At 46.4% G+C, this 26,668-nt stretch overlaps 1 protein-coding gene, 1 long non-coding RNA gene and 1 pseudogene across 2 annotated transcripts; 2 read left to right on the top strand and 1 right to left on the bottom strand.

The window, feature by feature from the left end:
• The first annotated feature begins 1,529 nt into the window (after positions 1 to 1,529).
• tmem245 (transmembrane protein 245) lies at positions 1,530 to 21,824 on the top strand. The gene is made up of 16 exons (XM_042318096.1): positions 1,530 to 2,307; positions 4,254 to 4,412; positions 5,344 to 5,422; positions 5,620 to 5,835; positions 6,191 to 6,360; positions 8,579 to 8,602; positions 10,408 to 10,512; positions 10,649 to 10,731; positions 15,799 to 15,889; positions 15,985 to 16,083; positions 16,764 to 16,901; positions 17,066 to 17,188; positions 17,286 to 17,431; positions 18,304 to 18,404; positions 19,709 to 19,883; positions 20,047 to 21,824. The coding sequence occupies exons 1-16, from the start codon at positions 1,591 to 1,593 to the stop codon at positions 20,288 to 20,290; spliced, it is 2,670 nt and encodes an 889-aa protein (XP_042174030.1). The 5' UTR covers positions 1,530 to 1,590; the 3' UTR covers positions 20,291 to 21,824.
• LOC121845885 lies at positions 7,590 to 7,997 on the top strand. Its single transcript, XR_006082829.1, has 3 exons — positions 7,590 to 7,608; positions 7,658 to 7,689; positions 7,740 to 7,997. It is a non-coding gene; the product is annotated as an uncharacterized LOC121845885 (long non-coding RNA).
• A 1,144-nt stretch (positions 21,825 to 22,968) lies between the features above and the next one.
• LOC112240347 lies at positions 22,969 to 26,661 on the bottom strand (annotated as a pseudogene).
• Between the last annotated feature and the right edge of the window lie 7 nt (positions 26,662 to 26,668).

Genomic DNA, 26,668 nt, shown 5'->3' on the forward strand with positions numbered 1-26,668 from the left:
ACAATGAATTACACAACCATACAACAACTGTGTGGGTCGCCCTGGGCTGGGAACAAATAATGGGCATTGACATATTTTTGGACAAGCAGCACATTCAAAATAATTCCAGATAATTGAGGATAGGGATAGACTACGGATAACTAGGTAACCCTTCATTTTAAAAAGGCCCTTATTACAGTGTAATTACAGTGTAACAGGTATTGTAGTTAACTGTAACAGCTCATAGTTACAGTGTAACAACATGTAACTAGTAGTAATTGAGGTCTGTAATTACAAAGGTGTAACAATGAATCCTTGTTGCCACGCTTGTTACAAATGGGCAGGTTTCCACTAAATTCACCAATTGAGTGTTTTGTTTATTCTCAGCTGCATACAGTTCCAACTGTCACAAAGGTTGTGATCCCTCGTGGATGTGCTGGGTGTCGTAGAGATGATGCTCAATAGCCTCTAATCACTTACTCATCAATGTGCACTGTTGAAACTACATCTCCACTCAGTGTTGCTGCTAGCACTTGTCCCCAAAATAAAGTGTTCCATCTGGGTTAATTCGGTCATCCCAGATGAGGAAAAACAAACTATTTGAAAGCATAGTACATGTAATGTACTAAGTACAATGTAATTACTAGTTGTTACACAGGATTTAGCTAGTTAAAATGAAGCGTATCTTGAGGGGTATTTAGTTGTAATTAATGTGTACTTATACAGTACACTACACATCCTGACAACCTGTCCCTTATTTTAAAGCTTCTGGAAGTTTCACTTAATTTCTGTACCTTCTTGTGAAATGAAACTTCCAGAAGCTTGAGGGCCAGGTTGTCAGGATGTGTACTGTAGAAGTAAATACCCCTCAAGATACACTTCATTTTAACTAGCTAAATCCCGTGTAACAACTAGTAATTACATTGTACTTAGTACATTACATGTACTATGCTTTGAAGTAGTGTATTTTTCCACATCTGCGATACCACCCATATTAGATCCCAGCCAGTGAGGTTGACTTACTGATCTGTTCTTACCAGCTCAACCAAGTCAACCCAGATGGAACACTTGATTTTGGGGACAAGTGCTAGCAGCAACACTGAGTGGAGATGTAGTTTCAACAGTGCACATTGATGAGTAAGTGATTAGAGGCTATTGAGCATCATCTCTCCGACACCCAGCACATCCACGAGGGACTATTGGTTGTTAAATACAATACTTGTTACAATACTTGTTAAATACAATACTTGTTACAATACTTGTTAAATACAATACTTGTTACACATGTAATTACACTCTAATATGGGCACTTAAAATGAAGTTTTACCTATACCTGTTTTGTAATGATTGTAATGATAGGCTATGCAAATATGTGATTACTTTGCATATTCCCTTCGTGACAGCACGGACATCCTGAATTCGTGGTGATCCTCCTGACAAAGGTCTGTTTATTAACGTTTCTGTGTGTAGTTCAACTGGGCATTCCAAAGAGTAGGCTACTAGCAGCAAACTAAGCAGCGAGCACAGCTCTTCTGGCACCAGCCAGCTACAATACCCATCATACCTTGCGACGGTCACGTCACCAGTACGTCTAGTGTTGTGCTGTTCCTCATGTGTGATAGCGGTATCAAAGATCCTGGAAACGAACGCTTCTTCTTCCGTCTGTGGTGGAATCGGGTGGGATCCGCAGGAGGAACGCAGACCGAGGCAGATTCATTGAAGATGGCAGACGAGGAGGACTCGGGGCCGGAGGCAGAGCCGGCTCCTTACTCTCCCGCGGAAACTCCTAGTTCCGCCCGGCCTCACTACGTCTCGTTCTCCGAGAGCGTCCAGCCAGCGGTGGGCATGATGAGCCAGCTACTCAGCCAGCCTTCCTCCCTCAAATTCGATAAGAACATCAAACAGGCCTTCTACAACACAGGAGCGATGATTTTCGTGGCTATCTGTTGTGGAGCGGCTGTGCTAGTCTTCTTTATCCTGGAAGCCTTTCTGAGACCACTGCTCTGGGCCGTTCTCTGCGGGACCTTCCTGCACCCATTCAAACACTCCCTAGCCCGGCTGGGACGCTCCTGGCTCAACGGCCTGCAGGACACCGGGACGCCGATACTCCTGGGGACGCTGCTAGTCCCGGTGTGGTGTTTCAACCACGGTGTGGATTTCCTGGGGGGTCTGGTGCTGGAGAGGCTTACGGTGCTGCTGGTGATCGGGGCGGGCGCGCCACTCATCTACTTCTTTTACCTGTTCTGGAGCGTCATTGGCATGCAGGTGATCATCGGGCACGTGTGTGACGTCATCGGGAGCGCGCTGGACTGCTTCCACTATGTGTGGGTGAGTGACAGGGACACTACAGACGCTGAGGGAGGAAGGCCCCCTCAACAATAAGAAAGGCTTTTCCAATACTGTAGCCTACAACAGGATGGGCAGGGGATAAGACTGTAATGCAGCCCTTACATCAATCAAGTACTCAGCTAACTAAATTTAGATTTCACTCTACTCCCTCATCATCGTCTCTGTCTCTCTCTCTCTACTTCCTCCCTCATCTTCTCTCTCTCTCTCTCTCAATTCAATTCAATTCAAGGGCTTTATTGGCATGGGAAACATGTGTTATCATTGCCAAAGCAAGTGAGGTAGATAATATATAAAGTGAAATAAACAATAAAAATTAACAGTAAACATTACACATACAGAAGTTTCAAAACAATAAAGACATTAAAAATGTCATATTATATATATACAGTGTTTTAACAATGTACAAATGGTTAAAGGACACAAGATAAAATAAATAAGCATACATATGGGTTGTATTTACAATGGTGTTTGTTCTTCACTGGTTGCCCTTTTCTTCTGGCAACAGGTCACAAATCTTGCTGCTGTGATGGCACACTGTGGAATTTCACCCAGTAGATATGGGAGTTTATCAAAATTGGTTTTGTTTTCGAATTCTTTGTGGATCTGTGTAATCTGAGGGAAATATGTCTCTCTAATATGGTCATACATTGGGCAGGAGGTTAGGAAGTGCAGCTCAGTTTCCACCTCATTTTTGGGCAGTGAGCACATATCATGTTTACGGCTGCCTTTCTCAATAGCAAGGTTATGCTCACTGAGTCTGTACATAGTCAAAGCTTTCCTTAAGTTTGGGTCAGTCACAGTGGTCAGGTATTCTGCCACTGTGTACTCTCTGTGTAGGGCCAAATAGCATTCTAGTTTGCTCTGTTTTTTTGTTAATTCTTTCCAATGTGTCAAGTAATTATCTTTTTGTTTTCTCATGATTTGGTTGGGTGCTGCTGTCCTGGGGCTCTGTAGGGTGCGTTTGTGTTTGTGAACAGAGCCCCAGGACCAGCTTGCTTAGGGGACTCTTCTCCAGGTTCATCTCTCTGTAGGTGATTGCTTTGTTATGGAAGGTTTGGGAATCGCTTCCTTTTAGGTGGTTATAGAATTTAATGGCTCTTTTCTGGATTTTGATAATTATTGGGTATCGGCCTAATTCTGCTCTGCATGCATTATTTGGTGTTCTACGTTGTACACGGAGGATATTTTTGCAGAATTCTGCATGCAGAGTCTCAATTTGGTGTTTGTCCCATTTTGTGAAGTCTTGGTTGGGGAGCGGACCCCAGACCTCACAACCATAAAGGGCAATGGGCTCTATGACTGATTCAAGTATTATTAGCCAAATTCTAATTGGCATGTTGAAATTTATGTTCCTTTTGATGGCATAGAATGCCCTTCTTGCCTTGTCTCTCAGATCGTTCACAGCTTTGTGGAAGTTACCTGTGGCGCTGATGTTTAGGCCAAGGTATGTATAGTTTTTTGTGTGCTCTAGGGCAACAGTGTCTAGATGGAATTTGTATTTGTGGTCCTGGTGACTGGACCTTTTTTGGAACACCATTATTTTGGTCTTACTGAGATTTACTGTCAGGGCCCAGGTCTGACAGAATCTGTGCATAAGATCTAGGTGCTGCTGTAGGCCCTCCTTGGTTGGTGACAGAAGCACCAGATCATCAGCAAACAGGAGACATTTGACTTCGGATTCTAGTAGGGTGAGGCCAGGTGCTGCAGACCTTTTCTAGTGCCCGCGCCAATTCGTCTCTCTCTCTCTCTCTCTACTCCCTCCATCATCTTCTCTCTCTCTCTCTCTCTCTCTCTCTATTCCCTCCCTCATCTTCTCTCTCTCTCTCTCTACTCCCTCCATCATCTTCTCTCTCTCTCTGCCCCCCCTCTCTGTCCCTCTCTCTTGCTCTACCCCATCTTCTATCTTCCTGTCTTCCTCTCTCTAGGTGATGACAGTGGTGTTGGGGTATGTGCTGGCTGTAGCCTGCAAATGGAGCCCCGGTACAGAGAGATACCTGAGAACTATGTCTGTACCTGTCTGGACCATACTACTCTTCTACCTGGGTGAGGAGAGGGGGAGAGAGGGAGAGAGAGGAGGAGCTATGTGAGTGAGAACTATGTCTGTACCTGTCTGGACCATACTACTCTTCTACCTGGGTGAGGAGAGGGAGAGAGAGGAGGAGCTATGTGAGTGAGAACTATGTCTGTACCTGTCTGGACCATACTACTCTTCTACCTGGGTGAGGAGAGGGGGAGAGGGGGAGAGAGGGAGAGAGAGGAGGAGCTATGTGAGTGAGAGCCATGCCTGGACCTGTCTGGACAACATGTTCTATTCTTCTACCTGGATACAGACAGGGGAGTGGAAGAGGGAGTGGGAGTGGGAGAGGGAGTGGGAGAGGGAGTGGAGGTAACTTATGTTCCATCATAAGATAAGGAAGTGTATAAAGGTCAAGTGTGTGGCCGTGGTCTCAGGATATTTAGTCTTTAGTATTAATCGACAGCTGGTAGTGGGCTGGGAGAGAGGGAGGGGTGTTAACCTTCAGGCGGAAATGTTAAAAGATACTGAGAGCTGAAGCACTGCTAGGACAGAGGTATTTACAGGGGGGTAGTAGTACATTCTGATGAGAGCTGAAGCACTGCTAGGACAGAGGTATTTACAGGGGGGTAGTAGTACATTCTGATGAGAGCTGAAGCACTGCTAGGACAGAGGTATTTACAGGGGGGGGTATTAGTACATTCTGATGTAGTTTCAAAAGGAGTCTACTGTTTATTAATCATGAGAGCAGCACTGCCATTTACTCCCCTCTCACCATATACATTCTGATGAGAGCCCATGCACTGCTAGGACTATTTCTAGTGTACTGACTGGGCACTGTGGAGAGTTCCTGTGTTTGTAGTACATTCTGTGGTCACGCTCCTCATCGTGGGCTAGTCATTCTGATGAGAAACCACCTGTCCCTGGCAAGTACATTCTGATGGGTGAGCTGCTCAGGACAGGTGTATTTACAGGGGGGTAGTAGTACATTCTGATGAGAGCTGAACACCATCTACATGGCCATCTCCTGCAGTAACCTCCACTTGGGCCCCGAGAGAGATACCAGCAGTGTCTCCGCAGGTCAGATAACACACACACACGCACATACACACACACACGTAGGCGTTGTACTACAGTAACTAACCATCAGCCACAAAAAGCTCTCTAAGTCATAATTCTATATTAATTCAGTAGATGTTGAAGGTCACAATGGCTTAACACCTCTCATCTCTCCTCACTCCTTCCTTTCCTCACCTCCCCCTCCTCTCTCTCTGTAGATGGGGTGGACTCTGTGGGCCCTGGCCCTTCCGGTCCCCCCTCTGTCTTCCCGTTCCCCCGTCAGGCCCGTCCTGAGCTGGGGGGTCTCTTCCAGAAGGAGAAGGGGTCCCAAAGAGCCAGTGATATCTACTTTGTCCTGCTGGCCTGGGCTTTTGTACTGGTCCAAGTCTGGCTCAATCTCTGGATGCTACAACTACTGCCTATCCCAGTGGCTGGTAATATCTGAAACACTCACACACACACACAAATACACACACACACACACACACACACACACCACAGCACACACACACACACACACACACACACATACACATACACACACACACACACACCGACCCAGGCGAGCGCACACACACACACACACACACACACACACACACCGACCCAGGTGAGCGCACACACACACACACACACACACACACACACACCCAGGCACACACACACACACACACACACACACACACACACACACACACACACACACACACACACACACACACACACACACGCACACACAAATGCATAACAGTGTGTGTGTGTGTGTGTGTGTGTGTGTGTGTATTGCAGTGTGGGTGTTGAAGAAGCTGGTGGTACATTTTGGTCTGAAGCGATTCGCTGAGAAGACTCTGTCTTCATGGTGGGTAGGACTGGAGAAGTTTGGCCGTGAGCGACAGGACGCCATCATGCCTGGACCAATCAAAGGACTCGTTCAGTTCCTGCTACGTGTTGACACCAAGGTAATGGCCCACCCCCCCCAGCCAACCCCATAAGACAAACAGCCATCCTGCCAACCCCCCTGAGACACACAGCCACCCTGCCAACCTCCTTGAGACACAAAGCCACCCTGCCAACCTCCCTGAAACACACAGCCACCCGCTGCCAACCTCCCTGAAACACACAGCCACCCTGCCAACCTCCCTGAAACACACAGCCACCCTGCCAACCTCCCTGAGACACACAGCCACCCTGCCAACCTCCCTGAGACACACAGCCACCCTGCCAACCTCCCTGAGACACACAGCCACCCTGCCAACCTCCCTGAGACACACAGCCACCCTGCCAACCTCCCTGAGACACACAGCCACCCTGCCAACCTCCTGAGACACACAGCCACCCTGCCAAGCTCCCTGAGACACACAGCCACCCTGCCAACCTCCCTGAGACACACAGCCACCCTGCCAACCTCCCTGAGACACACAGCCACCCTGCCAACCTCCCCGAGACACACAGCCACCCTGCTAACCTCCCTGAGACACACAGCCACCCTGCCAACCTCCCTGAGACACACAGCCACCCTGCCAACCTCCCCGAGACACACAGCCACCCTGCCAACCTCCCTGAGACACACAGCCACCCTGCCAACCTCCCTGAGACACACAGCCACCCTGCCAACCTCCCTTAGACACACAGCCACCCTGCCAACCTCCCTGAGACACACAGCCACCCTGTATTTTTATAAACCACTTCCTGATCTATCCTGGTCACACTGGACAGCCACCCTAGACCAACCTCCCTGATTTTGATCGGCTACACAGCCACCCTGGGCCAACGGTTCTGGACAGTTAAGGTAAGTGTTGAAGCTGGGTGAGACAGGAGCAGCCATCCCTGGGTTAATATTACTACTGAATGACCTCCCTGGGTTAATATTACTACTGAATGATCTCCCTACAGGTTAATATTACTACTGAATAGAGACACACATATTACTACTGAATGATCTCCCTGTTAATATTACTGACTGAATAGCCACCCTGTATTTTTATAAACCACTTCCTGATCTATCTCTGAATGTCACCCTGGAGGGTGCTGATGCATAGGTTAATATTACTACTGAATGACTACAGGACAAGATACAGGTTAATATTACTACAATTGTTATCCACAGTGATTGTGATTTTGATGATCTAGCAGCAGGTTAGTGTCCTGATCTCCCTACCCTGAATGATCTCCCTACAGGTTAACGGTTCTGAATGATCTCCCTACAGGTTACTGAATGATCTCCCTACAGGTTAATATTACTACTGAATGCTACAGGTTAATATTACTACTGAATGATCTCCCTACAGGTTATATTACTACTGAATGCTGGTTCTACTACTGAATGATCTACCTACAGGTTAATATTACTACTGAATGATCTCCCTACAGGTTAATATTACTACTGAATGATCTCCCTACAGGTTAATATTACTACTGAATGATCTCCCTACAGGTTAATATTACTACTGAATGATCTCCCTACAGGTTAATATTACTACTGAATGATCTCCCTACAGGTTAATATTACTACTGAATGATCTCCCTACAGGTTAATATTACTACTGAATGATCTCCCTACAGGTTAATATTACTACTGAATGATCTCTCTACAGGTTAATATTACTACTGAATGATCTCCCTACAGGTTAATATTACTACTGAATGATCTCTCTACAGGTTAATATTACTACTGAATGATCTCTCTACAGGTTAATATTACTACTGAATGATCTCCCTACAGGTTATATTACTACTGAATGATGTCACTTAATTGTTTTACCTATTGTCTCACCCCCTCATCTCACCCCCCTCGTCTTACCCCCTTGTCTCACCCCCTCCTCTCACCCCCTCGTCTTACCCCCTTGTCTAACCCCCCTCATCTTCACCTCTACACCACAATGAGGAAAGAAGAAAAAATATTGCACTCTCGCTCTCTTTTTCTCTGCACCGTTTTGTTGTTTTTTTGTATTCTGCTCAAGCACACGTTGACACATCTGGTATCCAATCAGAACGTCATTCACTCCCTGCATCCAATCAGAAATACCCTTCATCATCACTTCCTGTTGTCTAAAGCCCCCCTTTACTGCCTGTATCCAATCACAATCTGTGTTGTTTGTGCTTGGGAACCATGTGATGATTGCTTCACAGGTCTGTCAAATAATAATTTCCCCAATGTCTCTTTGTCTCCTCCTGAAGCTCTGGCATTGGCTTAACAAGCAGGTAATGTTCTGGAGGAGAGCTCTGCTGAGAGAGGGAGAGAGAGAGAGAGAGAGAGAGAGAGAGAGAGCATGAACGTGTGTGTCTGAAATAATGTCAAAATGAGAATGAAAGAGAGAAGAAGAGGAATAGTGTGCATGAGTGTGAAATAGTCAGAGAACAAAAGAGAGAGAATGATAAAGGAAGAAAGAAAGAGAGTATGTGAAGCAGTGTGAGCGCCCTATAGTAGCTTGGAGTGACGCTGTAACCATCCACTGTCATCCCTCCATCCTGTCTCCGCCCCTCGCTGACCTCACTTCCTCCCTGCTTCCTGCTTCTGTTGTGGTGAAGCTACAGTGGGGAGAGCTCATTTATTGGCTCCTCAACCCTCCTTAGCTTCTCCTCTGTGATTTGATTGGCTGGTTGGCTTCTGAGCGTGTGTGAGGTGCATGGAGAAAAGAGACTGCTTCAGACCAAGCTGAGGGGAGTGCCAAGGGGGGTTGGGTTGGGGGGAAAGGGCTGCCCCTACTATTACCAAGACAGTGTAGACGCCCCCTGCTATTCCCTAGTTCTGGAAATGAAGAGCTGTACCATGGAGGGCATTAGCAGACCTCCTAAAGAAAGATCTGGGTGGTGTCCTGGGGGTTACATGGGTTTGGGAGGGGTGGGACTGAGCTGGTACTGGATTGGGTTGAGTTGAGTTGAGTTGGAGTCTGATCCACATTGGACAGGGGGGGACATCCATATAAATGACTATTCTGTAGTGAAGGCGTTAGATTAGCATCTTCAAAGGTAGACTCAGCCTCGAGCAGCACGACTGATATTGAGATGAGTGAGATACAAGACTTTGCTTTCACACAGTCACAGTATCCGCGCATGTTCACAGGTTCGCTTCACACTGATGGAGCGTTCTAGCTACGGGAACAAACAGAGGAGAAGTTGAGCCTCTCTCTCCAACGCTCTTAGTTGTTGTGGAAATTGACCCACTCGCTGGTTACTTTGTGCATCTCCATCATATCACTGAGTCTACCTTTAAAACAGCAGTTACATCAAACCAATTCTGATTCTGACTGGTCTTGAGCTGAGCTTTGCTGTAGTCTATATTTCTGTAGAGTCTATATTGTAGATTTTCTAGTTCTCTCAGCTTCTCGTTCTGTTATGTGTTGACTCAGGATGTGTTTCAATACTCGGAGGTTGCCACCATATTGCTTCATGTGCTGTCAGGTCAGTGGCCATGTTGTGTAATACCACTGGGACACTGTCTTACTAACATCTCACCATCACCTCCAGCCTCCTGATGGTAACGTTCAGCATTCTTCCTCAGTGACCTCACACACTCCCAGGTCACTTAGGAAGGCGTCATAATGCTGTCATAAGGTATCATAGGGTTGTTATAAGGCAGGGGACATAGAGAAACCTAAATACTGGGGAGTGACTGTCCTTCTCTGTGGCCCTTAGAGGAACTGCCTCTTAAAAGTTACAATAAAGACGTGTAAAGAGATTGCAGATAGAGCACACGTCTCACACACAGCCCTGGGGTTTAACATGCGTGCACTCATGCATGGTGTGTGATAGAGTGTGTCTGTGTACACAGGCTGTTCTCAGGATCCAAGATGGCGGCGGTAGGGTTTAGTTCAGACACAGAATGTCTGCCTTGGTCTCTGGTTTCCCAGGGGAGAAGGACACAGGTTTCTCCATGTGTCCAGTCACCTGCGACAACTCCTAATGGCAGATACTGACTTATGTCTCTCTTTCTCTCTGTCACCTTTCCCTTTCTTTTTTATCGCTCTCTCTCTCTCCCCTCTCTCTCTCTCTCTCTCTCTCTGTAGATAGTCATATGGTTAGAGCGCTCCCTGGATAAACTCATCAGTATCTTCATCATCTTCCTGCTGGTGACAGGAACTCTGCTCATGGGTCTCCTGCTCACTGCTATGGTGCGGTACTGTGTGTTCCTCAGAGCTTACCATAGTTTGATTTCCTCCTCTTCCACTGTACATATTGTAGCTAATTGAGATATAGGCTATTTTCAGCATAACCTCACTCTCTCTCTCTCTCTCTCTCTCTCTGTAGGTTCATCATGAGAGTGTTCATATCATAGAGGTCACCAGTAACCTTATCAACGAGACTGTGTCCAGCCATCCAGAATGGGCCAACACACACAGACACACACACACACACACACACACACACACACACACACACACACACACACCTTGTACACTTGGCTGTCCATCAATATTGATGAGGACGTTACTCCCAATTGTCACAGAGGTGTGATTACTGTGTGGGGTTGTGGTTGTGCCAGTGGCTGTGCAGGCCAAAGCCAGACCTGCATGGTTTGCCACAGGAGGAGTGTGTTGCCACAGGAGGAGTGTGTTGCCCCTGCTGCTGGGGTTCGTGGGCAGGCCGTTGGATTCTCCTCTGTGATTATGTCCTGGAGGTGTGTGACATCCAGGTGGAACACCAGGTATGTCGGTTGCTAGCCAGGTTCTCCAGATTAGACATTGCCAAGGGGGGGGGGTGTTGACCATTGATGTGGACGTGAGCTCTTCTTGCTGGGGGTGAGTTTTGATGTGGAAGGTGAGCTCCTCTTGCTGGGGGTGAGTTTTGATGTGGAAGGTGGCTCCTCTTGCTGGGGGTGAGTTTTGATGTGGAACGTGAGCTCTTAATGCTTGGGGGTGAGTTTTGATGTGGAAGGTGGGCTGTTCTTGCTGGGGGTGAGTTGTTGATGTGGAAGGTGAGCTGTTCTTGCTGGGGGTGAGTTGTTGATGTGGAAGGTGAGCTCTTCTTGCTGGAAGGTGAGGGGGTGAGTTGTTGATGTGGAAGGTGAGCTGTTCTTGCTGGGGGTGAGTTGTTGACTATTGATGTGGAAGGTGAGCTCTTCTTGCTGGGGGTGTTTTGGGGTGAGGTGTTGAGTTTTGATGGGAAGGTGAGCTCTTCTTACTGGGGGTGAGTTGTTGACTATTGATGTGGAAGGTGAGCTCTTCTTGCTGGGGGTGAGTTTTGATGTGGAAGGTGAGCTCTTCTTGCGGGGGGGGGGTGAGTTATTGATGTGGAAGGTGAGCTGAGCTGTTCTTGCTTGGGGGTGAGTTTTGATGTGGAAGGTGAGCTGTTCTTCTGGGGGTGAGTTTTGATGTGGTGAGCTGTTCTTGTTGAGTTTTGATGTGGAAGGTGAGCTGTTCTTGCTGGGGGGTGAGTTTTGATGTGGAAGGTGAGCTCTTCTTGCTGGGGGTGAGTTGTTGATGTGGAAGGTGAGCTGTTCTTGCGGGGGGGGTGAGTTGTTGATGTGGAAGATGAGCTCTTCTTGCTGGGGGGTGAGTTGTTGATGTGGAAGGCAGTGTTTTCCATTAGCGTCGGCAGTCAGCTAATCAGCCGGTTACAGACTCATTTTCAGCCAGCTACATTTTCCACTTCATATTAACTAGGCTACTTTCCTTCTTCTAGCGATCTATTTATAGGACAGGCGCCGGTCAGTCACAAAGTGAGTGATAACAGGGAAATTCAGCAGAGAGGAAGAGGCAAAGTGAGAGGTTTCACGCTCGCCAAAATCTGTCCAATGCGTTTCTATGTTCTTATTTTGGACCTAAGCTTGTCACCTGCCTTCCCATCTTTGGGACAACGACTCCCATTGTTTGGGCAGAGTCATGAGCATCTCGTCATTATATACAGATCTGTGGTTGCAGTCAAATGATTTTACACTGAGGGAGAGAGCATGATGCCTGTGAATTTGCACCGCCCATGTAATGTGATGTAACGATGAGGTGAAATTTACGACTTTGCCGAATGATTTTTTTCTGACACATTCATGTATTTTCTTTCATGTGTTTCACATAGCCAGCCACGTGGAGTGGTGGCGCATAGTAGGCTATTTACTTAGCCAGCCACGTGGAGTGGTGGCGCATAGTAGGCTATTTACTTAGCCAGCCACGTGGAGTGGTGGCGCATAGTAGGCTATTTACTTAGCCAGCCACGCGGAGTGGTGGCGCATAGTAGGCTATTTACTTAGCCAGCCACGCGGAGTGGTGGCGCATAGTAGGCTATTTACTTAGCCAGCCACGTGGAGTGGTGGCGCATAGTAGGCTATTTACTTAGCCAGCCACGTGGAGTGGTGGCGCATAGTAGGCTATTTACTTAGCCAGCCACGTGGAGTGGTGGCGCATAGTAGGCTATTTACTTAGCCAGCCACGTGGAGTGGTGGCGCATAGTAGGCTATTTACTTAGCCAGCCAGCCATTTACTTAGCCAGCCACGTGGAGTGGTGGCGCATAGTAGGCTATTTACTTAGCCAGCCACGCGGAGTGGTGGCGCATAGTAGGCTATTTACTTAGCCAGCCACGCGGAGTGGTGGCGCATAGCCAGCGTAGTGGTGGGCTATATTTACTTAGCCAGCCACTTGGCGCAGCCACGCGGAGTGGTGGCGCATAGTAGGCTATTTACTTAGCCAGCCACGCGGAGTGGTGGCGCATCACTATTTACTTAGCCAGCCACGCGGAGTGGTGGCGCATAGTTATTTACTTAGCCAGCCACGCGGAGTGGTGGCGCATAGTAGGCTATTTACTTAGCCAGCCACGCGGAGTGGTGGCGCATAGTAGGCTATTTACTTAGCCAGCCACGCGGAGTGGTGGCGCATAGTAGGCTATTTACTTAGCCAGCCACTCGGAGTGGTGGCGCATAGTAGGCTATTTACTTAGCCAGCCACTCGGAGTGGTGGCGCATAGTAGGCTATTTACTTAGCCAGCCACGCGGAGTGGTGGTGCATAGTAGGCTATTTACTTAGCCAGCCACGTGGAGTGGTGGCGCATAGTGGATGCCAGCCATAGTGGTAGGCATATTTACTTAGCCAGCCACGTGGGAGTGGTGCCCATGCAATAGGCTATTTACTTAGCCAGCCACGTGGAGTGGTGGAGCATAGTAGGCTATTTACTTATTTGGCGCTTAGCCAGCCACGTGGAGTGGTGGCGCATAGTAGGCTATTTACTTAGCCAGCCACGCGGAGTGGTGGCGCATAGTAGGCTATTTATTTAGCCAGCCACGCGGGAGTGGTAGCATAGTAGGCTAGCCAGCCAGCCACGGAGTGGTGGCGCATAGTAGGCTATTTACTTAGCCAGCCACGCGGAGTGGTGGCGCATAGTAGGCTATTTACTTAGCCAGCCACGTGGAGTGGTGGGCATAGTGGTGGTGGAGTGGTGGCGCATAGTAGGCATAGTAGGCTATTTACATTTACTTAGCCAGCCACGCGGAGTGGTGGCGCATAGTAGGCCATTTACTTAGCCAGCCACGCGGAGTGGTGGCGCATAGTAGGCTATTTACTTAGCCAGCCACGCGGAGTGGTGGCGCATAGTAGGCTATTTACTTAGGCAGCCACGCGGAGTGGTGGCGCATAGTAGGCTATTTACTTAGGCAGCCACGTGGAGTGGTGGCGCATAGTAGGCTATTTACTTGGGCAGCCACGCCCAGTGGTGGCGCATAGTAGGCTATTTACTTAGGCAGCCACGCCCAGTGGTGGCGCATAGTAGGCTATTTACTTAGGCACTAGATCTGGGCGCTAGATCTGCACGACTGTCTGATTGATTTGCATTCCCAGTAATACATACACTGGTTTCCCCCGTGGACTGGCTCACACATAAAATGTCCTTCATTCAGGCTGAAAAGTTGTAATTTCCCTCCTTCAATATCTTTAATAGTCTTAATAAACTCAATTTTTTCCATCACCATTGGCTGAACGTGCTGTGCAACATCGCTGGCTACTTTTTCTATTTGGCGGCTACTATGTACTTGTGGAAAACACTGGGAAAGGTGGGCTGTTCTTGCTGGGGGATGAGTTGTTGACCATTAATGTGGAAAGTGAGCTCTTCTTGCTGGGGGGTGAGTTGTTGACCAATGATGTGGAAGGTGGGCTCTTCTTGATATATGGTGAGTTGTTGACCAATGATGCGTGTCTTGCTGAGACTGACGGAGTTGTAGACAGAGGAGACAGGCTTAGTGAATGCTACATGAATTCTGGTGAGTGGGAGAGTAGATATTGCAAAGATGTGTTGAGTTGAGGTCTTGCTGGTGGCTTGGAGGCACTGGAGGTTGAATAGATTGTCATCCAGCCAGAACTGCTTTATTTACCCAACATTCATCTCTTCATGGTACAGACGGCTCAAAGGCACTCAGCTCTGACAGAGCGGTGGAATGGGCCTGGGGGTTAACTAGGTGATCAGTGGACTGGGCCTGGGGGTTAACTAGGTGAGCAGTGGACTGGGCCTGGGGGTTAACTAGGTGAGCAGTGGACTGGGCCTGGGGGTTAACTAGGTGAGCAGTGGACTGGGCCTGGGGGTTAACTAGGTGAGCAGTGGACTGGGCCTGGGGGTTAACTAGGTGAGCAGTGGACTGGGCCTGGGGGTTAACTAGGTGAGCAGTGGACATCCACCAGTGGACCCTGGGGTGATAAGTGAGCCCCTGGGCCTGGGGGTTAACTAGGTGAGCAGTGGACTGGGCCTGGGGGTGATAACCCCTGGGCCCTCATAGACATCACACCACCCTGTGGTGATAACCCCCTGGCCCCTCATAGACATCACACCACCCTGTGGTGATAACCCCCTGGGCCTCATAGACATCACACCATCCTGTGGTGATAACCCCCTGGCTCCTCATAGACATCACACCACCCTGTGGTGATAACCCCCTGGCTCACAGACATCACACCACCCTGTGGTGATAACCCCCTGGCTCCTCATAGACATCACACCATCCTGTGGTGATAAACCCCTGGGCCTCATAGACATCACACCATCCTGTGGTGATAACCCCCTGGGGCTCATAGACATCACACCACCCTGTGGTGATAACCCCCTGGCTCCTCATAGACATCACACCATTCTGTGGTGATAACCCCCTGGCTCCTCATAGACAACACACCACCCTGTGGTGATAACCCCCTGGCTCCTCATAGACATCACACCACCCTGTGGTGATAACCCCCTGGCTCCTCATAGACATCACACCACCCTGTGGTGATAACCCCCTGACTCCTCATAGACATCACACCACCCTGTGGTGATAACCCCCTGGCTCCTCATAGACATCACACCACCCTGTGGTGATAACCCCCTGACTCCTCATAGACATCACACCACCCTGTGGTGATAACCCCCTGGATCCTCATAGACATCACTCAACAGCTGAACAGGGTGCTTTATTGGTAAATCAGTCCCTGACTCTTTCTCTCTCCTCCAGTTGGCTCCCTGAGGCACAGGTCATCCAGAAAGCTATGAACTCAGCTGCCACTAACGTCTACCAGCACGGCCGAGAATGGATAACATTCAAGGTAAGAGAGACAACAGGAGAGAGATGGAAAGAGAGGGAGGGGGGTGGAGACACACTGGTAAAATCACTGATTGTGTGTGTGTGGTGTGTGTGTAGCTCCATAAGATGCTTGGTGAAAAGGGGAACCACACAGCTGTCATAGAGAAGCAGGTTCTGGAACTGTGGGACAGACTGTACCACTCCTGGTTTGTCAAGGTAACGCAGGGGGGTGTTCTGGTCCATCAGACCATAGTATAGGGGGGTTCACATGGTCACATCTTCATGTTTGGCTTGTGCTTACATGTATGTCTGTGTGTCTCTGTGTGTGTGTCTGTGTGGTTACGTGTATGTCTGTGTGTGTGTCTGTGTGCTTACATGTATGTCTGTGTGTGTGTCTGTGTGTATGTCTGTGTGCTTACGTGTATGTCTGTGTGTGTGTCTGTGTGCTTACGTGTATGTCTGTGTGTGTGTCTGTGTGCTTACGTGTATGTCTGTGTGTGTGTCTGTGCTTACGTGTATGTCTGTGTGTGTGTCTGTGTGGTTACGTGTATGTCTGTGTGTTACGTGTGTGTCTGTGTGCTTACGTGTATGTCTGTGTGTGTGTCTGTGTGCTTACGTGTATGTCTGTGTGTGTGTCTGTGTGGTTACGTGTATGTCTGTGTGTCTGTCTGTGGTTACGTGTGTGTCTGTGTGGTTACGTGTATGTCTGTGTGTGTGTCTGTGTGCTTACGTGTATGTCTGTGTGTGTGTCTGTGTGCTTACGTGTATGTCTGTGTGTGTGTCTGTGTGCTTACGTGTATGTCTGTGTGTGTGTCTGTGTGGTTACGTGTGTGTCTGTGTGGTTACGTGTGTGTCTGTGTGCTTACGTGTATGTCTGTATGGCGTTTCTGTCTCAGAATGTAACCCATACAGGAGGGCGGAACCGTAGTGGTGGTCAGAAGCTTGTCCAGAGACAGAACAGCTGGCTGGGAGAGATCTTAGACTGGCAGGACATCGCCTCCTTCGCTCAGGAGAACATAGAAACACTGCTCTCTGTGAGTACACGTGTGTGTGTGTGTGTGTGTAACATGTGTGTGTGTGTAATGTGTGTATCCTCTGTTATAGATAGTGGAGTCTCTGTGAGTACACGTGTGTGTGTGTGTGTGTGTGTAACGTGTCTGTGTGTGTGTGTGTGTAACATGCGTATTCTCTGTTATAGATAGTGGAGTCTCTGTGGGTGGTGATGAGTCGGAACGTTGGGCTGCTGATCTCCACAACGACCACACTCCTCACTGTCCTCTTCCACAGCGGCACAGCTCTACTCAACTTCGCCCTCAGCCTGGTAACACACACATAGCTCTCTCTGTGTGCCTCCTCCTTCATACCTTAATATTTACACTGTTGAGTGTGTGTGTGTTCTTTTGTGTGTGTGTGTGTAGGTGATATTCCTGACCACGTTGTTCTACCTGCTGAGTTCCAGTGGAGAGTACTACGAGCCTGTCAAATGGGTGATCAGCCTCACTCCTCTGTCCCAGCCCGGACCATCCTCTAACATCATAGGACAGTCTGTAGAGGAGGCCATCAGGTACACACACAGCACACCCATAAACATACACACACGCACAGTCTTACACAGCTAACCTTGTGGGGACACACAATTCAGTCCCATTCTAAATCCTATTTTCCCTAACCCCTAATCCGTATACTTACCCTAACCCATACACTTACACTAACCGGAACTGTAAACCTCAAAGTAAACCAAAAACCTAACGTGAACGCTAAACCTAACCCTAGCTCCTAAACCTAACCCTAGCTCCTAAACCTAACCCTAGCTCCTAAACCTAACCCTAGCTCCTAAACCTAACCCTAGCTCCTAAACCTAACCCTAGCTCTTAAACCTAACCCTAGCTCCTAAACCTAACCCTAGCTCTTAAACCTAACCCTAGCTCCTAACCCTAGCTCCTAAACCTAACCCTAGCTCTTAAACCTAACCCTAGCTCTTAAACCTAACCCTAGCTCCTAAACCTAACCCTATCTCCTAAACCTAACCCTAGCTCTTAAACCTAACCCTAGCTCCTAAACCTAACCCTAGCTCTTAAACCTAACCCTAGCTCCTAAACCTAACCCTAGCTCCAAAACCTAACCCTAGCTCTTAAACCTAACCCTAGCTCCTAAACCTAACCCTAGCTCCTAAACCTAACCCTAGCTCTTAAACCTAACCCTAGCTCTTAAACCTATCCCTAGCACCTAAACCTAACCCTAGCTCTTAAACCTATCCCTAACTCTTAAACCTAACCCTAGCTCCTAATCCTAACCCTAGCTCCTAAACCTAGCCTTAGCTCCTAAACCTAAACTTCTGGTCCCCACAAGAATATTTAAACACGTCCACACACACACTGCACACATTTGACATTTGAAATGTTAAAACATATGTTTGTTTAATTGTGTGTGTTTTAGAGGGGTGTTTGATGCCTCTCTGAAGATGGCAGGGTTCTATGGTCTCTACACCTGGCTGACACACACCATCTTCGGCATCCACATCGTCTTCATCCCCTCTGGTGAGTGTGTTCAAAACTGATTGATCAAATAGAACATCTTAACTTGCTGATGTTTGACTGACTAGACTGGAGACGAGGAAAACCCTCCTTGTGTCCAAACTATTAGATGAATAACTTGTATAACAGGACTGTTCTATTCTGTTCTATTATAACGGGACTGTTCTATTCTGTTCTATTATAACAGGACTGTTCTATTCTGTTCTATTATAACGGGACTGTTCTATTCTGTTCTATTATAACGGGACTGTTCTATTATAACAGGACTGTTCTATTATAACGGGACTGTTCTATTCTGTTCTATTATAACAGGACTGTTCTATTCTGTTCTATTATAACGGGACTGTTCTATTCTGTTCTATTATAACGGGACTGTTCTATTCTGTTCTATTATACTGTTCTATTCTGTTCGGGACTGTTCTATTCTGTTCTATTATAACAGGACTGTTCTATTATAACAGGACTGTTCTATTATAACGGGACTGTTCTATTCTGTTCTATTATAACGGGACTGTTCTATTCTGTTCTATTATAACGGGACTGTTCTATTCTGTTCTATTATAACGGGACTGTTCTATTCTGTTCTATTATAACAGGACTGTTCTATTCTGTTCTATTATAACAGGACTGTTCTATTCTGTTCTATTATAACAGGACTGTTCTATTCTGTTCTATTATAACAGGACTGTTCTATTCTGTTCTATTATAACAGGACTGTTCTATTCTGTTCTATTATAACAGGACTGTTCTATTATAACGGGACTGTTCTATTCTGTTCTATTATAACAGGACTGTTCTATTCTGTTCTATTATAACAGGACTGTTCTATTCTGTTCTATTATAACAGGACTGTTCTATTCTGTTCTATTATAACAGGACTGTTCTATTCTGTTCTATTATAACAGGACTGTTCTATTCTGTTCTATTATAACAGGACTGTTCTATTATAACAGGACTGTTCTATTATAACGGGACTGTTCTATTATAACGGGACTGTTCTATTCTGTTCTATTATAACAGGACTGTTCTATTCTGTTCTATTATAACAGGACTGTTCTATTCTGTTCTATTATAACAGGACTGTTCTATTATAACAGGACTGTTCTATTATAACAGGACTGTTCTATTCTGTTCTATTATAACGGGACTGTTCTATTCTGTTCTATTATAACAGGACTGTTCTATTCTGTTCTATTATAACAGGACTGTTCTATTCTGTTCTATTATAACAGGACTGTTCTATTCCAGTCTTCTGTCTTACTATTGTCAAACATGTTCCATGTGTCCTCTTCCCTCGCCCCCTTCAGCCCTGGCAGCTATCCTGGGTGCAGTGCCGTTCCTGGGGACATACTGGGCCGCGCTGCCCGCTGTGTGTGACCTCTGGCTGGCCCAGGGAGAGGGGGTCAAAGCCTTGTTACTGCTACTCTTCCATCTGCTGCCCACCTACTTCGTAGACACAGCCATCTACTCCGATATATCAGGGTACGAGAGTGTGTGTGTGTGTGTGTGTGTGTGTTTGTGAGTGTGTGAGAGTGTGTACGTGTTTGTGCATATTCACTGTTTATGAGATCAGTGTGTAAGAGAGAGAAATCTAATCTGTTATGATATTAAAGTAAGTGTGTGTTGATGCCTGCCCCCCATACAGTGGTGGCCACCCGTATCTGACTGGTCTAGCAGTGGCAGGAGGAGCATACTATCTGGGTCTGGAGGGGGCGATCATCGGTCCTATCCTGCTCTGTATCCTGGTCGTAGCCTCCAACATCTACAGTGCCATGCTGATGAGCCCCAACTCTGCCCAGCCCACCCCTGTACAGTCTACCTGGCCACAACACCCTGCCAGGTCCTTCATGGACACCACTCCCTCGGTGCTGAAGAGGGTGAGCGAGTGAGAGGTGGAGTGTCTCCTGGTTTCTCATTGGCTGGGTGCCTGTCCCTTGGCTTCTTATAGGCTGATTACCTGGGAGAAGCACCCTTTCCTCCCTTGTGCTCCTCCCAAGCTCTACGGGATCTCCCAGGCGGAGTGGCAGGGTGTGAGGGGAGGTTACCCACGATGCCATCAGCCTGATGAAGCTACTTTTCAGACCATGGAGTCGAGACCCTCCCCTCCCCCAACACATATGAGACCATAGAAAAGATTTACATTACAAATCAAATAAATGGTCCACAATATGTATACTGGGCACACCATATTTAATACAGAATGTTTAATCATCTCGCTGAATGCGGTGCCTCTTTCAGTGTTCCACACATTCAGCAATGGGAAAGTTTATTGTGCCGCAATAAGGGATGGGACATGTGGATTGTAGAACATGGGTCTGTTCTATCCATTTTATGTACACATATAAGACCCCCCAGTACCAAATCTACAGACCTGCCTAAGGTGGGATGTATCTTACCCCCCTCTCCCCCAATCCTTTCTGCCCCCTCTACCTGGCACTTTTGTGAAGGTTAAAGTTCAGAATGGGTCACATGTTGTACGCTGCAACAGAGCAATGGAGCACTGAGTCAATGAACTAACCCTGGTCCTGGAGAGCTACTGGATGGGCAGGGTTTAGTTCCAGCCCAGCATTAACACATCTGATTCCAGTAATGAAGGATTCAATAAGGGAACTAAAGCCTGTACACACTGGTGCCCTCCAGATGCCACCAATATTAACACTTAGCGCTTTTGGTTTTTATCATCTTTACTGTTATCATTAATATAATACTGTTTTATTATCTCTATGGTTACGTGTTGTACGATGCATTGTCATGCTTGGGAGTTCTGTTGGCGTGGCGATGAGTACTGTATGCAGGCACTTCCTGTGCTGAGAGGTGGAACTTCCTGTGTTGATGTTTTTACATTTAAAAACAGATTAGTTTTCAGCTCAAGTTTATGTTTTGCTCTCTAACACGCGCGCGCACACACACACACACACAGAGGTTGATGTCAGTGCTTTTGTAAGGTGAATGTAATCAAAGGGTTGTAGTTGTTACATGTCACGGTAATACGGTAGTGGGTCCTGGCCTGTACTAACTACAACCTATTATAATCTATCACATACATACTCCAGATTACACACACACACACACACACACACACACACACATACACATACACATACACATACACACACACACACACACTCACTCACTCACTCCACATTAATGGGAGAAGGATGAACTTTCACATTATAAATGTAACTGTTTACACCAAGTGAACGATGTACAGGTATGTATTCTGATTGAGTACTCTATATGTGAAGCACGACATCATCTTATGTGGCCAAAGCGTTAGCTGTCTGAGGTTGGGAGGACTGGTTATTTATCCTGAGACGGTTGGCTCACTTCCCTCACACTGACGTCACCTGACCCTGGAACATACCGTTGCTGTGTTTTCTACTGGAAATGCACTGAGACAATAAACATGACTGTTTGAACTAAGATGGTGTCCTCCTGGTGTTGCTCAACAATAACAACTCCTTCATTTTCAGACTGATCATCACATACATTTTTTGATATTTTCCCTCAACGATCAATCGTTAGCCTGTAATGCTCAAATCAGTTTGGTTAACACTTGATATTGAAGTCATTGTCTAAACAAGTTACAGAGCACGACAGAGAGGGGATGGGGACATGTTCCCTCTCTGCAGAGTACACTGGAACTGATCCCTAGAGAGAGAAATCCTTCAATAAAAACATCAATCAATGCACTTATTGATCGATTCTATTTCGTTTTCTAATAAGGCTACTCACACCATACATGAACCTGTTGGAGAACACATTTCAAAGGGCAGAAAGACAAACAGATGTACAAACCACATTAATAAAATAACAATGACAAATTACTAAACATTTACATTTTTCCTGCAGCATTTCTTAAGGCTATTTACACTAAAAACACAGAGAGAAAAAATGACTCCCACTGATTTAGAGTCCTGAAGTCAGGCTGTGTCCATGTTCCAACAAGTCCTTGTCCACTTTCAGATTGTGCCCACTTTGTCAGATATGCATCTACACATGGTATTAAAATGTGTCTCTCATCCGTCCACTGTGTCGGCATAGTGACCATATTTCCCCGTACCTTCTTGTATGCAAATGATTTTGAAATGGTCTCTTGTATTCTACTATTCGACAGTAAGTTGAGAACCCGACTGAGTTCAGTAGGTTTTTTTTTTTTTTAGGGGGGGGGAGGTTGATCCAAGGGCCTTCAAAAGGGGGCCTGATTTAGAGGGTGGGATGATGATGATTTAAATGGTTTTACTGTCCAGATCCATCTACACTTGTAAAGATATTCAGACACAATGGGAGCCTGTCTGCCTCCGGAGGTGGGAAGGAAGATCTGATCACAATCAGGTAATGTGTTTTTTGATTGTCTACACCTGTCTAAAAATGTAGGCACAATCAGAATGTGGACAAGATCAGGACAAAGCTATGTTATAGCTCCAGGTATAAACAGGACTAGAACATGTGTGCTGGAGCAGGAGGTGACTTGCCTGAGGACTCAGAACTGTCTTACTCTGCACAGGGTAATAGCTGAGTCAAGGCCATAGCACCACATAACGTGGCTCAGTGAAGGTGGCGTGGAATGTGTGCAGGTGGGTCAGTGTGTCAGAGGAAACACTGTAGAAAGACAGGGTACCACCGTGCCAATCCAGATACACTCCTACTCTGCGGGAGCTGGAGGACGGTAAAAAGGATGGGGGTGCTCTTTATGTTATGAAAGGCATCATAGGACTTGTCATTGCAGTACAAACTCCAGGACATGTCATCGTAGCCAATCACACAGTCATTATTCCCTCCTTTCCTAACAAGTCTTCTATATGTCAGCCCTACATAAGCCCCATAACCCTCCCACTCTGCCTCCCAGTAGCAGCGCCCAGAAAGAGGCTCTCTACACAGCATCTGAGTCCACTGGTCAAACCTCTCTGGGTGCTCAGGATAGTTTTTCTGATGTCCTTTGGAGTCATGCACCACCTTCCTGTTCCCCCGAGTCAGGTACAGTTGAGGGTGTATGGTGTTGAGGTCTGGTGTGAGCTCACAGGCATCTGATGATACATAACACATAAAGATAATAGTTTGGCATCGCTGTGTAGTTTTATTTCAAGTTATTTAGATCATAAAGTATTGGTAACAGTTTTGAAAATCAAGTATAAGTATATTCCAAATAAATGTTATCCCCGGGTAACATTAAACAACAGTCATTTTACTCTGATTCCAAATGGTATTGAGACATTTTCTCAGTGCTGATTTTAACCAGCACTCGGAATCATGGTTCACACTGGAAGAACAGCAGAAGAACAGACAGTTAGAATCAAGGACTTATCTTTTTGATGGGAAATAATAACCAATGTTAATGTTTTTACCTGAGTGTTTGCAGTTTATAGCGTGGATCCTCCAGTAGAGTAGAGAGCAGTTTCCCTGAGTCTCCAGGGTTATTGTAGCTCAGGTCCAACTCTCTCAGGTGGGAGGGATTTGAGCTGACAGCTGAAGCTAGAAAAGCCCAACCTTCCTCTGTGACTCTACAGAATGACAGCCTGCAGAAAGAGACATCTCAAGAAATATACACTCATGTCATCTAGATGTCCAATAAATAAGAGTCTACCAGATTGGTCGTGAATAGTATAATATTAGTATAATATTATCATTTTTTGAGAAAGTATGTGTACATAATCTCAGAATATTAACTGTAAGGGGTACAGTTAGGGTAGGGTCAACAGTGGGGTTAGATAATAAACACAGTGTGAAAAACTAACCTAAGTATCTTTAGTTTACAACTTGGATTCCCCAGTCCAACAGAGAGTTGTATCCCTCCTGAAACCTGCAGGTCACTGTCACTCAGGTCCAGCTCTATCAGACTTGAGTTTGAGCAGAAAACTGAAGCCAATGCTTTACTGTTTTTGATGTTACATTGCTTCAGCCTGAAGAGAAAGTAAGAGTGATTGAAATTCATATGGGGTCATCATAAACTTTATGAACAGCTCTTGAAACTTTATTTCATACAATTTGACCTGATTTCGGGATTTGTTGTTTACTTGAGTTTCTCCATTGGACAGAGTGGATTCTTCAGTCCAGCAGAGAGCAGCTCCATTCCTGAATCCTGTAGGTCATTGTCACTCAGGTCCAGCTCTCTCAGGTGTGGGAGTCTGAGCTGAGAACTGAGGCCAATGACTCACAGCATTTCTCTGTGAGGTTTCATCCATTCAGCCTTGGGAAGAAAAAGACCACTCACTATGTGTTAAGAAATCAACCCATATCTTTGTTTATATTAGTGTTCTGTCTGATGACAAAAGTTTTAATTTAAAGTACTTACAGAGCTGTTCTGGATGCCTTGACCACTGGCAGCAGCCTCACAAAACCATCATCTGATCTGATGTACTTCTTCAGGTCAAACACATCCAGCTCCTCTTCTGAGGTCAGCAACACAAAGAGAAGAGCTGACCACTGTGCAGGAGAGAGTTCTTCTTTAGAGAGACTTCCTGAGCTCATGTAGCTTTGGATCTCCGCTACTAGTGAATGGTCATTTAGCTCATTCAGACAGTGGAACAGATTGATGCATCTCTCTGGAGAGGGATTCTCTCTGAACTTCTCCTTGATGTATCTGACTGTTTTCTCATTGGTCTCTGAGCTGCTTCCTGTCTGTGTCAGTAGGCCTCGAAGAAGAGTCTGATTGGACTCCAGTGAAAGGCTAAGAAAGAAGCGGAGGAAAAGGTCCAGATGTCCATTCTCACTCTGTAAGGCCTTGTCCACTGCACTCTTGTAGAGGATTGTTACAGCTGTGTCTTTGGCTGTCTGAAGTTTCCTGGTTGTGTTTTGTTCAGACATTTACAGTGTCATTGTTGAATGTGAGAAACACATATAAAGCTGCCAGAAACTCTTGAATGCTCAGATGCACAAAGCAGTAGACCTTCTCCTGGTGCAGCCCAAACTCCTCTCTAAAGATCTCTGTGCACACTCCTGAGTACACTGACGCTTCTGTGACATCAATGCCACACTCTCTCAGGTCTTCCTCATAGAAGATCAGATTGCCCTTTTCCAGCTGCTGAAAAGCCCGTTTTCCCAGTGCTAAGATGGTAGTTTTATTCCAATAACGATCCAATGCAAGATCTCCAAGATACTTCTGACCACTCTGTTTGGTCTGAAACACCAGGAATTGTGTGTACATTTGAGTCAGAGTCTTGGGCAAATCTTCACTTTCTGCTTCACGCAAAATTTCCTCGAGAACTGTGGCTGAAATCCAACTGAAGACTGGTATGTGGCACATGATGTAAATGCTCCTTGAAGACTTCAAATGCTTTATGATTTTGTTGGCCAGGTTCACATCACAGATTCTCTTCCTGAAGTACTCTTCTTTCTATGGGTCGTTAAACCCTCGTACTTCTGTGACACGGTCAACACATTCAGGAAGGATCTGATTGGCTGCTGCAAGTCGAGAGGTGATCTAGAGGAGAGAAGAGGGAAGGAGATTTCCCTTGATGAGGTTTGTCAGTAGGACATCCAATGAAGTTGGCTCTGTGACATCACAACAGCTCTCATTATTCTGAAAGTCTAGAGGAAGTTGACCCTCATCCAGACCATCAAAGACAAACAGAACTTTGCACTTTTCAAAGTCTGTTATCCCTGATTCTTTGGTTTCTATGAAGAAGTGATTGAGATGTTCAACCAAGCTGTGTTTTTTCTTCATCAGATTCAGCTCCCGAAAAGGGAGTGAAAATATCAAGTGGACATCATGATTAGCTTTTTCTTCAGCCCAGTCTAGAATGAACTTCTGCACGGAGACCATTTTTCCAATGCCAGCGACTCCCTTTGTCAGCACTGTTCTGATACATTTGTCTTGTCCAGGTAAGGGTTTATAGATGTCGTTGTACTTGATTGGTATCTCTTGTGTTGACGCTCATCTAGATGCCATCTCAATCATTCTCACTTCATGTTCCTTATTGACCTGTCCACTTCCACCCTCCGTGATATAGAGCTCTGTGTAGATCTAATTGAGAAGGGTTGGGTTTCCCTGTTTTGTTATTCCCTCAAAGACATGCTCACACCTCCTCTTCATGTTGGACTTGAGTCTAAGTTGGCACACATTAAGCTCACCCAAAAGACCTGACAATTTAAATATCATTCATGTTAACATGTTACTACAGATACATTCAGGGTTTCAAGTAGCTATCTATTACAGTGTATACTTTCAACCAAACAACAGTATATGCCTCTCTTATACGCTGTGTGCTTTTGCAAACAGAATAGCTCAAAGAAGAGAAATTAAATATAGACATGTAGATTTCTCTCTG

This window comes from Oncorhynchus tshawytscha, unplaced genomic scaffold (assembly GCF_018296145.1).
Source record: "Oncorhynchus tshawytscha isolate Ot180627B unplaced genomic scaffold, Otsh_v2.0 Un_scaffold_3409_pilon_pilon, whole genome shotgun sequence".
In the NCBI taxonomy this organism is placed as follows: Eukaryota; Metazoa; Chordata; class Actinopteri; order Salmoniformes; family Salmonidae; genus Oncorhynchus; species Oncorhynchus tshawytscha.

What these genes read in the sequence shown, in the direction of transcription:
- tmem245 (XM_042318096.1), top strand. Translation starts at nt 1,591, where the DNA reads ATGTGTGATAGCGGTATCAAAGATCCTGGAAACGAACGCTTCTTCTTC. An exon ending in AGCCATCCAGAATGGGCCAA is followed by an intron (nt 10,732 to 15,798) that starts CACACACAGACA and finishes TCTCTCCTCCAG; the next exon opens with TTGGCTCCCTGAGGCACAGG. An exon ending in ACCACTCCTGGTTTGTCAAG is followed by an intron (nt 16,084 to 16,763) that starts GTAACGCAGGGG and finishes TTTCTGTCTCAG; the next exon opens with AATGTAACCCATACAGGAGG.